The 14,214-nt window shown below is 40.0% G+C and overlaps 2 protein-coding genes and 1 long non-coding RNA gene across 4 annotated transcripts; 1 reads left to right on the forward strand and 2 right to left on the reverse strand.

Moving 5' to 3' along the window:
• Nucleotides 1-1,324: 1,324 nt before the first annotated feature.
• Nucleotides 1,325-4,247, reverse strand: LOC145422583 (procathepsin L-like). 2 transcript variants are annotated; one of them, XM_080294104.1, is made up of 9 exons: nucleotides 4,076-4,247; nucleotides 3,697-3,801; nucleotides 3,316-3,458; nucleotides 2,983-3,180; nucleotides 2,712-2,903; nucleotides 2,166-2,331; nucleotides 1,950-2,055; nucleotides 1,671-1,774; nucleotides 1,325-1,499 (listed from the first exon to the last, which is right to left on the reverse strand). In XM_080294104.1, exons 2-8 carry the CDS (start codon nucleotides 3,794-3,796, stop codon nucleotides 1,675-1,677), a joined length of 1,005 nt encoding a protein of 334 aa, XP_080150230.1. In that variant the 5' UTR covers nucleotides 3,797-3,801; nucleotides 4,076-4,247; the 3' UTR covers nucleotides 1,325-1,499; nucleotides 1,671-1,674. The 2 variants fall into 2 exon arrangements, with proteins under 2 accessions (XP_080150230.1, XP_080150231.1); XM_080294105.1 differs by having other exon boundaries at nucleotides 3,697-3,830; nucleotides 4,076-4,206.
• Nucleotides 4,248-8,334: 4,087 nt separating this feature from the next.
• vgll2b (vestigial-like family member 2b) lies at nucleotides 8,335-13,311 on the reverse strand. Its single transcript, XM_080293839.1, has 4 exons — nucleotides 13,001-13,311; nucleotides 12,244-12,586; nucleotides 9,883-10,329; nucleotides 8,335-9,417 (listed from the first exon to the last, which is right to left on the reverse strand). The coding sequence occupies exons 1-4, from the start codon at nucleotides 13,085-13,087 to the stop codon at nucleotides 9,374-9,376; spliced, it is 921 nt and encodes a 306-aa protein (XP_080149965.1). The 5' UTR covers nucleotides 13,088-13,311; the 3' UTR covers nucleotides 8,335-9,373.
• LOC145422435 (uncharacterized) lies at nucleotides 11,048-12,058 on the forward strand. Its single transcript, XR_013903720.1, has 2 exons — nucleotides 11,048-11,299; nucleotides 11,735-12,058. It is a non-coding gene; the product is annotated as an uncharacterized LOC145422435 (long non-coding RNA).
• Nucleotides 13,312-14,214: the final 903 nt, after the last annotated feature.

The raw sequence follows: 14,214 nt of genomic DNA on the forward strand, positions 1-14,214 counted from the left end.
TTTTGATGAATGATTCAGACTCACAACCTTTCAAAAGGCACAAAATACTAAAAATAAAAACAGTAAAACTGTAAATGGAAACATTAAGCAAGAAATGTTACTTTAAAAAAATAAGTTCAAACACAGAGGAAACCACAACGGAGACATTTCTCTACAAAATGAAGTTCCCACTTCTGAAACTTCTTGCCCACAGCTGTTATTTTTCACCTTAGGTTTGCGAGCCAAATGTTAAAGAAGCAGCCAGTATGTGAGGGTGCATCTCATTCCACATTTCAGACTTTTCTAGTTCGTTTTGAATTAATTAGCCCAGCTTAAAGTAATTTATGTCAGCTGAAGCTCAGCTAATGTGGCCAAAGAACCATGAATAAAATTAAGCAAGAATCAGTATAACATTAAACGCCCCTTTCACATATTTTGAGAAAATCATAATTGATTGTAAAACACATAAGTTCTGAGTGAGGTGAAGCAAACAGACGCTACTTTTCTGTAATCTTTAGAAAAAATACAAATACATAATTTGAGATAATGATCAAGTATTCTTTCTGTCAGGTACATAACTTCATCCAGATAAGTTGTTGTTTGCTTGTTTGTTTGTTTTTTAACTGGTATACTACATGCTTATTTGTTTGTTTTTTATAGAAATTCATAAAGTCTACCAAACTAAACTTCTGTCTATAAACTGTTGGACAAAGACACAATTTCTATAGATTTGCTGCTGCACATCACCGCAATAACTTTTAAATCAGCCATATTTCAGCTTTAATTCGGTGGTTTGGCAAAGATTTTAATTAACGTAAGCACCTGTTAATTAAATTTTAATTACGTGTTTATGAATTAGCTGCATCAAACTGGCTGAAAGTATTAGCTATATTTATACATAGACCTTATTTACAAGCATTCATTCTGTTTAGGAATAAACTAAGTCATAAATGCAGCCTAAAGATCAGACGATCTGTCTGACTTTGTTTGTTCCATCATTTGCACCAACATCTCTTTAGGTCCCATCTTGAAATTACAATGAAAGGTTTAAAAAAAACAAGGCCGCACTTGCCACAAAACAAAACTGTTTGTCACTGACTTCTCTAATTACATTTGAGGCTCTAATGAAGAACTATAAAAATGACTATAATAAAGTAAAATGTTTGTTAAACCTGCTGAACTAAAGTTGAAGGTCTGCACTTCAGTCGCATCTGAACTGTATGATTTAAAATTGTGTGGCGGGACAAAAAAAAATCCCACTGAGGTTGAATATCTCTGTCTGGATAAACCACTGAATGGTTACAAAGCCAAACACCCCCAACAAAGAGAAACGCACAAACAAATGTTTAAATCACTGTGAAATATTTTATTTATTTATATTTATTTACAATTTTATATACCTTTCTATTAAACATAAACCAGGGCAAAGGGTGACTCTTTACCCTGAAAAAAAAAATGAAATAATAAAAATAAAATTAATGTTGATTACATGCCACTGATCTCCGCCTCACTGAGGAAACCTGCAAATGTAATCAATCAGTCAATAAACTGTGGGATGCACAAATATTTTTATATTAATCTGTGCACATGATCATAGGTTTGATATGTTTAAAAGGAATTGTTAATGAAATTGTTAAAAAAAAAAATCTTAGTAGAGCTAGAAAGAAAAAGTAGTTTAAGTTTCTTCTGACCTCTTCAGACCAGAGGGTAGCTTGCTGCAGTAGCAATCCCACACTGGTTGGATTTGTTCCTGCTCATCTTAATGTATCCCTTGTCTCCCCATTCAAGACCCCAGCTGCAGAAAGAAACAAATTAATAAACATTTAGCAGATTAATATGTAACCGAATGAAGAGACATATTAATCTACATGTATAAGATGCCTTTATTCAGTTGTGTATCAGCCCTCAGTAACTATTAGAAGAAGTCAAGAACATGAATTAAAATATGAGCATCACATGAAATCATTTACCTGTTCTTGACCAGCCAGTAGTCATTTCCGTCCTCAGTACCATAACCCACAGCCAGCACACCATGGTCCAACTCTGAGCTGCTGCACTGGGGCTCATTGTACACTCCTAGAAATACATATAATTTAGACTGAGAGGTTTAAAAATCAATAAGTAAATCTTCACATTTCTTTCTCTATATAAGATTTTTATTTGGCTCTTTCAAAACAGTGTTTTACCTGATTCGTAGAATTGGAATGACATCTGAGAAGCATCAATGCCCACAGAAACGGGTCCGATGGTGGCCACAGCCTCCTTCAGGGCGTCTTCATCGCCTTGACTCACATCAGTATAGCCGGTGGATGTGGCTCCAATATTATCAGGATTATAACGGCATTTTCCATTCTAGTCGAGAAAAAAATATGCAAATTATTCACTCACACATTTTCCAAGTATATTGCAAAGATATAAGAGATCAGAGCATTTACCAAGTACTATAGTTTTAAATATAGATTTAAAACTAGTCAATAAACTGGACTTGAACAGATTTGCTGAGCCACTAGATATATAGTGTTTTTCCACAAGGTGGCAGTAAAGTACACCAGTTGCTTGCAAGTCTATCATGAATAATTGTCTTTTCATCTCCAACTCTGTCATTTGTCAAGATAATGACAGTCAAGATATGAACAATTTCAAATGTACTTTCAAAGATTATGATTTAGAATTTTTTCGTTTATTATGATAACCTGTCAAGAAGATTATTGTCCACTCTCCTCTTTTATTACCTCGGCCTCATAAGGGTAGGACTCCTCAGTGTCAATCCCTCCATTTTCTTGGATGTACTGGAAGGCGTAGTCCATCAGCCCTCCCATGCAGCCCATGTTGCCATAGTCTCCCGAGCAGTCGACCAGCTGCTGCTCGCTCAGAGACACCAGCTTTCCTGTCTTCCTGAAGTGCTGACCCTCCAGTGAGCCAGTCTGCAACAGTTTGAAGCCAACAGTCGAGCAAAGTTTCCTGCTTTACAATAATAGAGAAGACTACGTTATATGTACTCACTGCACTGAAGGCCCAGCAGGAGCCACACTGCTTCTGATCCTTGACATCAGTGACGTATCCCTTATCCCTCCAGTCAACAGTGTCGGGCAGATCAGTACCTTCAGGTAGTGTGAAGAAGGTAGAGCCACGGCGAGGCAGAGAAGCATTGAAGGAGTGAAGGCAGCCCTGGGAAATCACTCGCTTGTACTCTTCATTTTCCTGATGAAGAAGAACATAATTCTGGGCTTATTGGGTTGTTATCCAAAATGCTATTCTCTGTGTCGTTCTCTGCTAATTGCAGTGAAAAATGCTGATGACCTACACATAAAAACCTAAACAGACATACAAACATACCATGTCAGCAAAGTAGGTCATGCCGAGGCGGTAGGACTTCAAACCCTGGTCTGCCAAGATGTTGTGTACAAGCACAAATTTGCGGTTGTTGAGCCAGATCTGCCTCCGGTGAGCCTCCTCTGATGGAGAGTGGTAGGATCTTTCTGCCATTTTGAAAAAACAATTGTCAGAAAGAGAATGAAGGAACCAGGATGAATCCTTAAATATTAACAATCTAATTTCCAGTAAGAGATTTTCCTTTATTCTAGTCTTATAATGTTTTACAAGCATGTGAGCGTGAGCAAGGCCAAATTTAAGGGTTCCTTTAAGACCACGAAACATGATGAATATCATTTGACAAAAAGCTCAAACAAATAGGAGAGGAAGAGTCTGCTGTCTCACCAAACTTGAGTTTCCAGGCATGAAACTCCAGATCTTCCAGAGAGATGCTGGCACAGCTGGCCACAGCCAGAACAGCAGCAACAACAAGCAGCAACTTCATCTTGACTGGACACAAGCAGAAAAAGACACAGATCCTGTGTGGTGTGCAGAAAACCAGACAGCTTGTTTCTGATGCCTGTCACATCAGCTTTAAAATACTCTCTATCGTGATGTTGGATGTCACTTCCACACTACCACAGTATCCGCTCTACGTCCTGGTTTCTTTAACTTTCTGTTTCATCTCTCCTTTCTATTCTTTCTCAAATGAATGACTCTTTCATCATTCTGTCACTAAAAAGTGTAGTCCGTGTGTGCAGTAGTCTGTGCTGTAGCTACTCACCTGGCTCGATGTCAGTGTACGTGCTGAAGACTGAGGTAGAAGCACCTGTGGGTGTTGTAGAGCTGTCTGAGGAGTTCTTATATAGCCAGCTACAGTTATGACTACAGTATTCCAGTCAGGTGGCTGTCAGCAGGTCACAAAAAATATGGCACATGAAAGTCAATCACTGAAACAGACAAAGGTGGAGTTATACATTAAGAGGAGGATCGCACGATGACACTGTTTTGAGGAAATATTTTAGTCAACCTCAGCAAAAACACCGAATGTTACTGTCATGAATCCTGTTTACTGCTTTTTTCTTTGGTTTTTAGGTTTTTTTGAGGGCATGATCAGTTTTGGTTTAGTCATATGGATTCACGTTCAACAAACACCATATGTCTGTATGTGTTATTGTTATGTGTTTTCCCCTGTAATCTGTTTCCCACCACAAAGAGATGGGAAGTCTCCAAAACGAACAACAGCAGAAAAAACAAACAAACAAAAACAAAGCAGACATACAGAAACAACACAGCGTGTGTGCTAATGTGTCATCCACCTGCGAGCTGAAACCTTAAGAAGAAACAGATTACATCATTCTGGAAAATATGCAAAATCCTCATAGAGGTGCTTTTATTTCTTGAAATTGTAGGTGGCACCTCAGCTAACACCCACTCAGTGAATGTTGTTTAATGAGTTACATGAATGATCAGGATGTATTTGAAGTGTTACCCCATCTTTTTTCTTCTTTAAGAAACTGAAATGATGTATTGTCTTCATATGTACGCATATAACCTCTCGTAGACTGATTAAAGTCTCTAAATTTTCCCACAAATATGGAATTTTTGTCCCCTTTTGTCTGAAAGTTTTCTTAAGGTTTTGAGCTACGGTGCAAACAAGCACACAGCCACACACAACTTCCGATAAACTCTATTCTGAGTTTGATATTGTTTGATTTATGATTCATGCGGGTTTCCACTGACAGTTATTCAACACTTCCTTTCTGTTTCCACAAACACATCCTGTTTTTAAGCTTGACTGTAAGGCCTGATTTTCTGGGCAAATCCCACCCATCTTTATCAGTGCAAATACAAAAATGTGCATTTTGTCTTTAAATTCTTCCCTGTAAGTAAGATATCAGCCTTTTTTTTTACTGGCAATTTATCTTCTGTAACTGATGTCTGTCTGTCTGGCTGACTAGTGGTCACAAGGCTTTCAGTGTTACGATAGCCATAAAGAAGATGTGGAGTGGGTGGGAAACTAAGAACTAAGCAAAAAGTTTACAGATTTCAAGGAACTCTTATTTTAGTTTATGTCATGCATCTGACATCCCAACTGAAAGCACAGATATCAGTATTTTGTACACAAGATTGGGGTTATTTCTGTCAGAAAAGTGCAAATAGTTTGAATTCTAATACCTCTGGATCAATAAAAAAAAAAAAACAATATGCTGTTTTCTTTCTATGATAGAAATGCATAACTATTGCTACAGTGTAGCTTTGCAGTAGTATTATAATGCTTTATATATTTTCAGCAGTGGCTAATGTAAGGCATGAGAGGACAGTTCATTAGTGGTAGAAGAACACAGTTTTTGTTTCGTTTTTGTTTGTTTTTTCACTTAAGTGAAAGTAATACTACTCTGTAAAATATATTTAAAATTAAAGCCTGAAAGTCAAAATCCTCTAAAGTGAAAAAACCTATAATGTGTGAAAAAAAACAACTACAGCTGTTAGTATGGGAACCAGACAAATGTGTAGAGTCATGAAAACTATTCACAATAGACGATCGTAGACAAACATGAAGATTGTAATAGATAATAAAGTTATCTTTTTATTATTATTTTTTATTATTAGGAAGGTTGATTTTATTGATTTTATGTGTTTAATTATTTTATTATAATAAATAAATGTCATTATTTTTTTCCTGGGGGGTGGCATGTCTCCCAGCTAGATAAATTAATCTCACATAGTATTAAAATGATTTGTTTTTATTGTGAAGTCCAGCAGAAGTGGTCAGGTGCAGCATAGCGTGGATGCATAACAAGTAACAGGTTCACCGTGAGTCAGCACAACAGCAATTACGAGGATGGAAGTTCACAAATCAAAGTTTGCACATTTTTGTCTGCTTGTTTCGGGAAAAATGTGGAAGTAAAGCATGTGAACATGTTATGGTAAATGGGTCTAGGGACTTATCTGGAAAAATTAAAAGTGAAGAAAAAAAGTTTTGTGTGTGTTTTGTGATTTCTGCTACCACTTGTTTATACTACATCACATGTGTTTCTTGCTTCATTTTTATTTGTCTCCTTTAGCTTGCACATGATGATTGTATCAGTTAGATATTAAAAGTTAAAACAGCAGGAAAGTCACATGTTTAAGAAATTCAGATGAGTAAAGCACAAAACTCAAGTTTACTGTGTTTTACACTCAGTAATCAGGTTATAAGATTCCAGTTTATTTAAAGCAGGGAGGATGACAGTTGATCACTGAGTGAATCATATGATTATTAAAATAAAAGTTGAAGATTTGGATCACAAACATGTAGTAAATCTGTATTTGTATATAATGTGCCATTTGACTCTAGAACCTGTATCATGTGACTACCACCAATGAGCCATCATGTGACTATTGTTTTGAATCTGGGTCAGCATAGGGTTTGTCTTATTATAAACTCTTACTGAAACCAATGCATAGTGCAAGTGAGGCAATCAGTGGTTCTCAGAAAGTGCTCAGTAATGTCGGCCACTAACCTTTGCTCCCATATGTTGAGATGTTGTCCTGAACATGTAGTTCTCAAATTTCTGTGCCATGTTTTTTACACATGATTATGTATTCTTTTTTATTAACAGACAGTCTGTGCACATTTATGAAAATGTCTTTTCAGTGTAATGATTATATAGCTGGAGCAAATGCAAGGGGGTTTTTTTTGCATTGGGCTCGTTAGTAGCTATTGATAAAGCTATATATAATCAACCAAGTAATCAACAGTGACCTCTGTACTAAGAGATAATACTGGTCAAATAGTTATAAAAAATGAGCTAAAGTAGTTCTTGGTTTTGACAGTTGATCTGACAGGTGCTCTCCAGTAGTCACGGATAAATATGCAAAGCAATTTATTCGCTCAAAGAAGAAGCTCATGCTATTTTTTAATTCTTAATTTTGTGTTTTCATAGCTAGTTTTAGTTAGTGTTGCTGTAAAAGCGCCATAAACTGTGTCTTGGCTGCATTACAGCAGCTCAACCTGTTGTAAGTGTGCCCTGTAAAACCTTTATTTGTTGTTGGCTTTGCAGTGCTATAAACACACCAGGAGATGTCACTATTTCATTTGGAATATTTCAGTTTACTAACAAACATGGAAACCACCAAACCAAATCCACTTTCTGTTAGTAATAAAACTAACGAATCAGTAATTAATCAAATTAAGCTACAACTTTAGGTTAAATCAATTTTAATTTTAATCTTGGTGTTATCCATAGTGAGTCAATTTATGCCTTCCTCATACAAACTACACTTGAATGTGCTGCTTCACATTATGTGGGATTTATTGACAGCCATGTACTGTAATGTGACAATATCTGTGGCTGCACACTTACTATGGATTAGATCCTGGAGGGTAAAAAAAAAAGAGGCTAGTGCCAGCAACAATACTAGCATGAAAAGGCTGTAAGGTGGTTGGAATGGGAAGCTGACAGGAAAGCTATCCCTGGTAAACTCTTTTAATTTTATTACTCTACATGTTTCCTCAGATTAAAGCCAATCACATAGTTGGCTGCTCTCTTAAGGGGGCGAGGGGTCACACATAACAGCCACTAAATTGTGACGGTGGCCAAGACTGGCATACCTTAGGGCATAATCTGATTATCAGATCAATAACACAGCAACATTTGGTGCATAGCTGGGATGGCTTGCTTCTTCTCTGGTTACACGTGGCTGGCATTTGCCACTCATTCCCACTTTATAGGTGACAAAGTGTGAATGCAAGCAGGAATTCAAATGGAAGGCCTTTTAAATAAGACGAGGTGCACAGCGTAACCTTGATCACATCTGGCTCTGCTACTGTATCTGGGAATCAGACAGCTATGAAAATGTCAGGGCACCCAACAAGTGTGCAAAATTAGAAACAGACCGAAAAGCCTTCATCACAGATATGTTACCTGACACCTGGAGTCTTCCCATGGAGCCAAATTTCTTCAGGCTAATATTAGTATTTATTATCTAGAAATATTACTCTCTTATATTCATGTTGCTAACATCGTTCAAGGTAAACATTTATGAGATGTGACAATGAACCATAAAAATATTTATTGACATCACATTCTTGGACACGAAAAAATGAGCACACCGAAAAAATAATCCCACAAATATTAAGAAAGCCAAAATTCAAAATTTCCACGAATGACAGAGAACAAAAGGACTAAAATGGAACAGCATCAAATTGAAAGTTCAGTTTTACCTGATAGTTCTGAGCAAACAAATCGTGGTAGATGCGAGAGATATTCTCCACATAAGATAGATGATAGATCTGGTATGGTCAGCTTTATCACCTCTTTTAAAATATATATATATATATATAAAGCACAATCAGCTTGACACAAAAAAATTCAGAACACTGGCCAACCTAATATTTTAGAAATGCACATAAACACCAATAAATATAAACACTTTATTTCAGAGAGCAGTATTATATAATAACAAACACAAAAGGCCTCATGATAACAGTCACAGAGCTTAAACTGCCATAATTGCTGCTCTTGTTTATCACTGAATGTTGCATTTGTGAAATGCAGATAAGTGGATAATGAAAACCACTGTACCAACACAGAGCATGAGACAGAGATAACCAGGGACATTGGAGGAAATCCCTACTCTCTGCTATTCATCCCTCTGTCCCTCCATTCATCCTTCCATCTCTCTGTCCTCTGCAAAAAAAAAAAAAAGAAGTCTGTTGTGATCCTGTCTTTCTCAGTCCAAACAGGTCACTGTGGCTCCCACCTTGCCAAGGTCTGTGCAGTGACAGCAGAGGGAGACCAAAAGAGCTGAGAAAAAGAGAGCAACAGCACAGATTACAGACAGTTCGGACACTCTCCCTCTCTCGCTCCCTCTTTCGCTTTGCTTTATCTCCATGGTGCACACATGTCGACCTGGAGCAAGGCTGTATACTGGCAGGGGAGGCTAGAAACAGAGTGAAGGGGGTGGGTAGATGGGGATGCAAAGTGTGTATGGTGGAGGGGGGCGGGGGATAAAGGGACCTGCTGCGACAATAGCAAAGTAGGTCCAGGGACTAATTGGATCTGGTAATGGCTGGTCACTGTGACTGAAGGGCTCGTTAGAACCAGTAGAGCTCCTTGCCTTTCTTGTGCTGCTGGAGACCTGAGGGGAAAAAAAGAAAAGGATACAATGAGGAGGACAATGGTGAACACAGAACACAGGTTGTCATGGAGTCTACTTGTGCCAAACATCCTGTTTTTGTGGGGTGGCGGGGCTCCTGTGATGATTATGATGTGTTGTGTGCATTTGTGAGTGTGTCTGCATGCGTGGGAGTGTCTATAATGGTGACTGAGTTATTTAACTTCCTGAGCGTATATATGTTTGCATCTGATCATTTGTTTTCATATATAGAGCATTACAGGGGCTGAAAGCTGGTATAGCAGTGTGCAACAGAGTGTGGGTGTTTGTGTAAATGGTTATTTGACTGTATATTATTCATGAATCTTTGATATTTTAAAGTCAGGATTGCTTGGTGTGTTGTGTTGCTAAATTTAAAGGGATGAAAGTTCAATCTTGCACAAAAACTGCACTGTACCATCCAAAAGCCTCACATGGTTGAGTGGTTACCTGCATCCATGTTGAGGGCCAGGGTCTGGCTGACATCTCCTGGGGGGAGCAAACTGGGCCATGAGGTAGCGGGCTCCAGCTTGCTCACTTCATAGTGGCTTGGCAAGGTGGGAAGATGTGGTGGCCTCACGGTAGGCATGAGTAGGGGCCCATAGTGGGGCTCCAAAGCCGAAGGTGAATAAAGTTCATGGAGAGGCCGTGGGGGGCCGTAGGCTTGGGCCTGAGGATATCCCCAGCTTTCTGGTGGGTGAGGGTGGGAGTGTGGATGAGCGTGTGGATGAGGATGAGCGTGTGGGTGCTGCAGGCTGGGGTGTAGCCCTGATGCGTACGGGTCCATGGAATAGGAAGGTGCACCGGTCTCACAGTGGGAGCGACTCTGAGGCGAGGAGTAGTTACTGTCCCAGAAGGATGGGGGGAAGCTTCGTCTACTGCTAGGCGACGGGGTATCTAATAAGGGAAGAGGTGGGAGAGAAGAGGTAGGAGGAGGCACAACAGTCAAACTTCGGCCAAGTCATGAACTGTTGCACAACTGCGTAGTGAATTGAATTGATTTATAGAAGCAAATGGAAAGGCTGGAGCTGTGCAGGAGGAGCAACACATACTAAAACATAGATGTCACTCACATGACTGCTACACCCTCTGGCCCAGATATCTTCCCCATTGGATCATACTGTCACACCGTCCTAGCCCCAACAAGACACAGAAATAAACACAACCACGTTCGAGCAGACAGAGGGGAGTGAGCGCTAAAGAGAAAGGTAGAAAGCGCGATGTCCCTATACCCTGGAATTCTATATAAGGCAGGCGCTCTGACCTGGAACGAGCCCAAGACTCACAGGGTCTTAAATCACTTGCTGTGGTGACATCTCTCACTCTCCTGTCAGCTCACTACTTTTGAAAGTCTCACAACACACTCAAGCCGACACAGACACACACACACACTCAAAAAGCAATTCTAGCCCCGTTCTAGCACCCGCCAACCCTCTCTTCTGTCTCCTGCACCCCCACCTGTTGTTTTCTCTGCTCCCCCACCCTCCTCGCCCTTGACAGAATGTCAGCAAGCCATTATATGTTTTTAGCAGTATAATTTTCCCATGGGATAGTTATATGAAAAAAAATGCCCTATGCATCCCCCCAAGAGGCAGCGTTTCCCACTGCCCATATCACAATGACCGCAACTTATATAAATCTGACTGGCAGGTGGGCAACTGACTGAGCAACCATTGTGGGGCAAGAGCTGGAGCAAGAGACAGAATGGCAGCCATGGAGACGTTTGAAGGGGATACCGCAGCGAGGCTGTGCGCTTACGGTCATGTATAAACATAGCATCTGTTGTGAGGCAGGGAGCGTGCACTGGTGCTGAAATGAAGACGTCCGACTCAACAAGGAAAGAGACTAAAACCGACAGAGCAACAGAGTGAGTAGACGCTTTAGGCCCTACATGGATATCCAAGGGATATCGTCAAGCTGGCAGCAAAAAAGAACACTGGCATCTTTAAAATATTCATTTCGACATTTTTGTTTACTTTACATCCTGGTGCAATCAGATTTAAAATTGTAAAAAGAGGAAAGGAACATCTTTACTTAACACTAATTTGAGCTTTTATAGGATTCTCTGGATGATAGTTATGGATTATCTGTACTTGGTATTAACATAAGCCACAATAAACTCATAAATCCATAGCGTTTCGTGGAGATAAAGTTGCCAAAACATACTGCAATCACAGAGTCATATTTAGACCCGGGAGGCAGATATTAGAAATCTGACTATAGCTAGGTCTGATTTGGGGATTTTCACAGACAAAACCAACAATGCACGCTGACTCTCTTGTGTCTTTTTTAAACCTTTTAGCCTGGAAGAGTCAAAGTAGACCCATTTGACTTCCAACTGCTCCTAACCTTCCTGACCCGATGCCCCGACCTTTCCAGGGACAACTTTTTGAACAAATGAGCCCTTCAACTGACCAAATTACCTGTGTGACACTCTGCTGCGCTCCCTGTCAGTTCAGCATGTGTGGCCTCAAAATCTCATGCAATATATCTCAACTGTGACAAATATGCCACCTGTGCTTCCCTAAATACATGGGAGGAGAAGGATTTAGTTAGGAGAAACCCAACAATCGTCATGTAAACACGCCTAGAATAAATTAGTCTATTAAAGATTTGATAAAATTGATTGGTGTTGCTTTATTTTTGTGCATATACTGCACAAATTTGATTTTTATAAATACATCTTGAAATCTTTTGTTTTTTGTTTTCAGTTTCTTTAAGAACACCAAACATTCACTATGACTTTGTATTGCTGGTACAAGGACCTTTATTTGAGTCAAATAATCTTTCTGCATGCGCAATGAAATTTACCTGTTCCCCGATGTTCTGGTGCTCGACGTTTGCCCTCACCATCCATATAGGAGCTGAGGGCTCTGGAGAAGTGCTCATCCACAACGCTGCTGATGTCTCCCTGGTAGTAGGTGAAGAGGACACAGCGAGAAGTCAGGTATTCTGCCTCGGGAGCTTCCTGCTTCTCTTTGGGGCCTTCTTCTGGTCTTGAAGCCGCAGGAGTATAGGAGGAAGAAGAGCTGGATGAAGCAGAGGAGGAAGTTGATCCTCCAGTGCCTGGGCCCCCAGACATCCCCTCGGGGCCGTTGGGAGTGTCCATAAAATCCCGGCAATGAGATGAAGTGCAATTTAGACCTGTGGCAGCCTGGCGCGGTGTTAGAGGGCAGGGAGAGGAAGAACAGGGAGAGAGTTGAAACAGGTGTTGCAGAAGACAGTTCTGGAGCTGACTATGAGACATTTTGACACGATGCTCTTCTTTGTATGAGGCAGCACTGGTATGTGTAATCTGTGTGTGCGTGCGAGCTGCTGTGCGCTAATTAGTGGGTGCAGAGTGACTTCTGTGCTTGGTGTGACATGTACAGATATAAAGAAAAAATCTCAATAAATCAAACTAATTCTTAAATCACAAACTTAAACAAATAAATAACTTTTTGAATCGGGTTGTTTGCTTTTACGCACAAGCTGCATAAATTAGCATATCTGTTAACTAGCACAACAGGCTCCAATACTTGAGATGAGAGTTATCACAAGAACGTTTCCACATGTGCTCATTTCTTACCTGGAAGTTACTGATAAAAGCGGGAGCAGTCGGTGCGTACGATGCGTAATGTCCATAGGCTGGGTACATAACATCCAAACAGCTCATGGTAAATGAGCGATGTCTTCAATGCTCTGTTGAAACCGACCTTAGTGAGAGAGAGAGCGTCAACATTCCGTTTATGTCGGAGAGAAATGAGCTTCTTAGTCGCCGATCAGTGCACAAAAGCCCGTTCCAGGCTCGGCATAGTCACTCCAGGAGGAGCGCACCTCTCCGCTTTCATTGCGTGCGCCACACAGCTGCGGTACCAAAATGTGGTGAGGTTTATGGAGCAAGCATGAGGGTGTCCTGTCCTGTACATCTTTGTGTCAACCCCTCCCACCTTTACCAGCTCTCAACACCCCACATCACCGACATTAAGACTCCCACTGGCATAACATCTATAACAGATCGCTTTCGAGCAAATTTGACACACTACTGAAATTAACTGCCTGATGGGTGTAATCGTGTAAAAGCTCATTTAAAACATATAGGCGTAAATTATGTCAATATTTGTGAATATAAAATTGAAAGAGTGGGCAAGAGTGTATTCTAGAAAAGCTGTAAGCACACAGTAAATCATTATGACTCCAGACCATCGTAATCCTGGTGTAGAAAAAAAAGGGTTAAATAGAATGTCATCTAGTTACACAAATAGATTTGGATGAAGTCACTGAGCTTTATAACTGGCCACACAACAATGAGCACATGATACACGTGGTTCAGCGACTTTTTATTCGTCTCCATGTACTTTGGATACTTAAAAACTTTGTGTTCAGTCCAGGTCGAAAGTGTATCCATGGTCTTAAAACAGCTATCGGTTGCCAAGTAAACCCTCAAGTCATCTGAAGTATTTAGTGGGTTCCGAGAATGACACATAGGTGTCAACTATAGGTTGCATACACTGGTCATACCAGCATAAAGGAGAAAGGGACTCTGCACAAATCTATGACAAATTATCACCTATCAGAAGTGCAAATAAAAAGATATTTTCACACACACTAACACAAACAGTGACAATCACAAGCACCACAGAAACACGGATTTCAAAACAACAACCATTCAATGTGAAGAACACTTTTTCCAATAGTGCAGCCTCTTTTGCTTGTTTTAAGTGTTTACGGGTGCCTGATGTTTAGGCATGCCAGTCTTTTTGACAGGCACTTCAGAATGCCTGGGAGAATAGTGTGGAAAGT

Source organism: Astatotilapia calliptera, chromosome 19, assembly GCF_964374335.1.
Source record: "Astatotilapia calliptera chromosome 19, fAstCal68.1, whole genome shotgun sequence".
NCBI classification, from domain to species: domain Eukaryota; kingdom Metazoa; phylum Chordata; class Actinopteri; order Cichliformes; family Cichlidae; genus Astatotilapia; species Astatotilapia calliptera.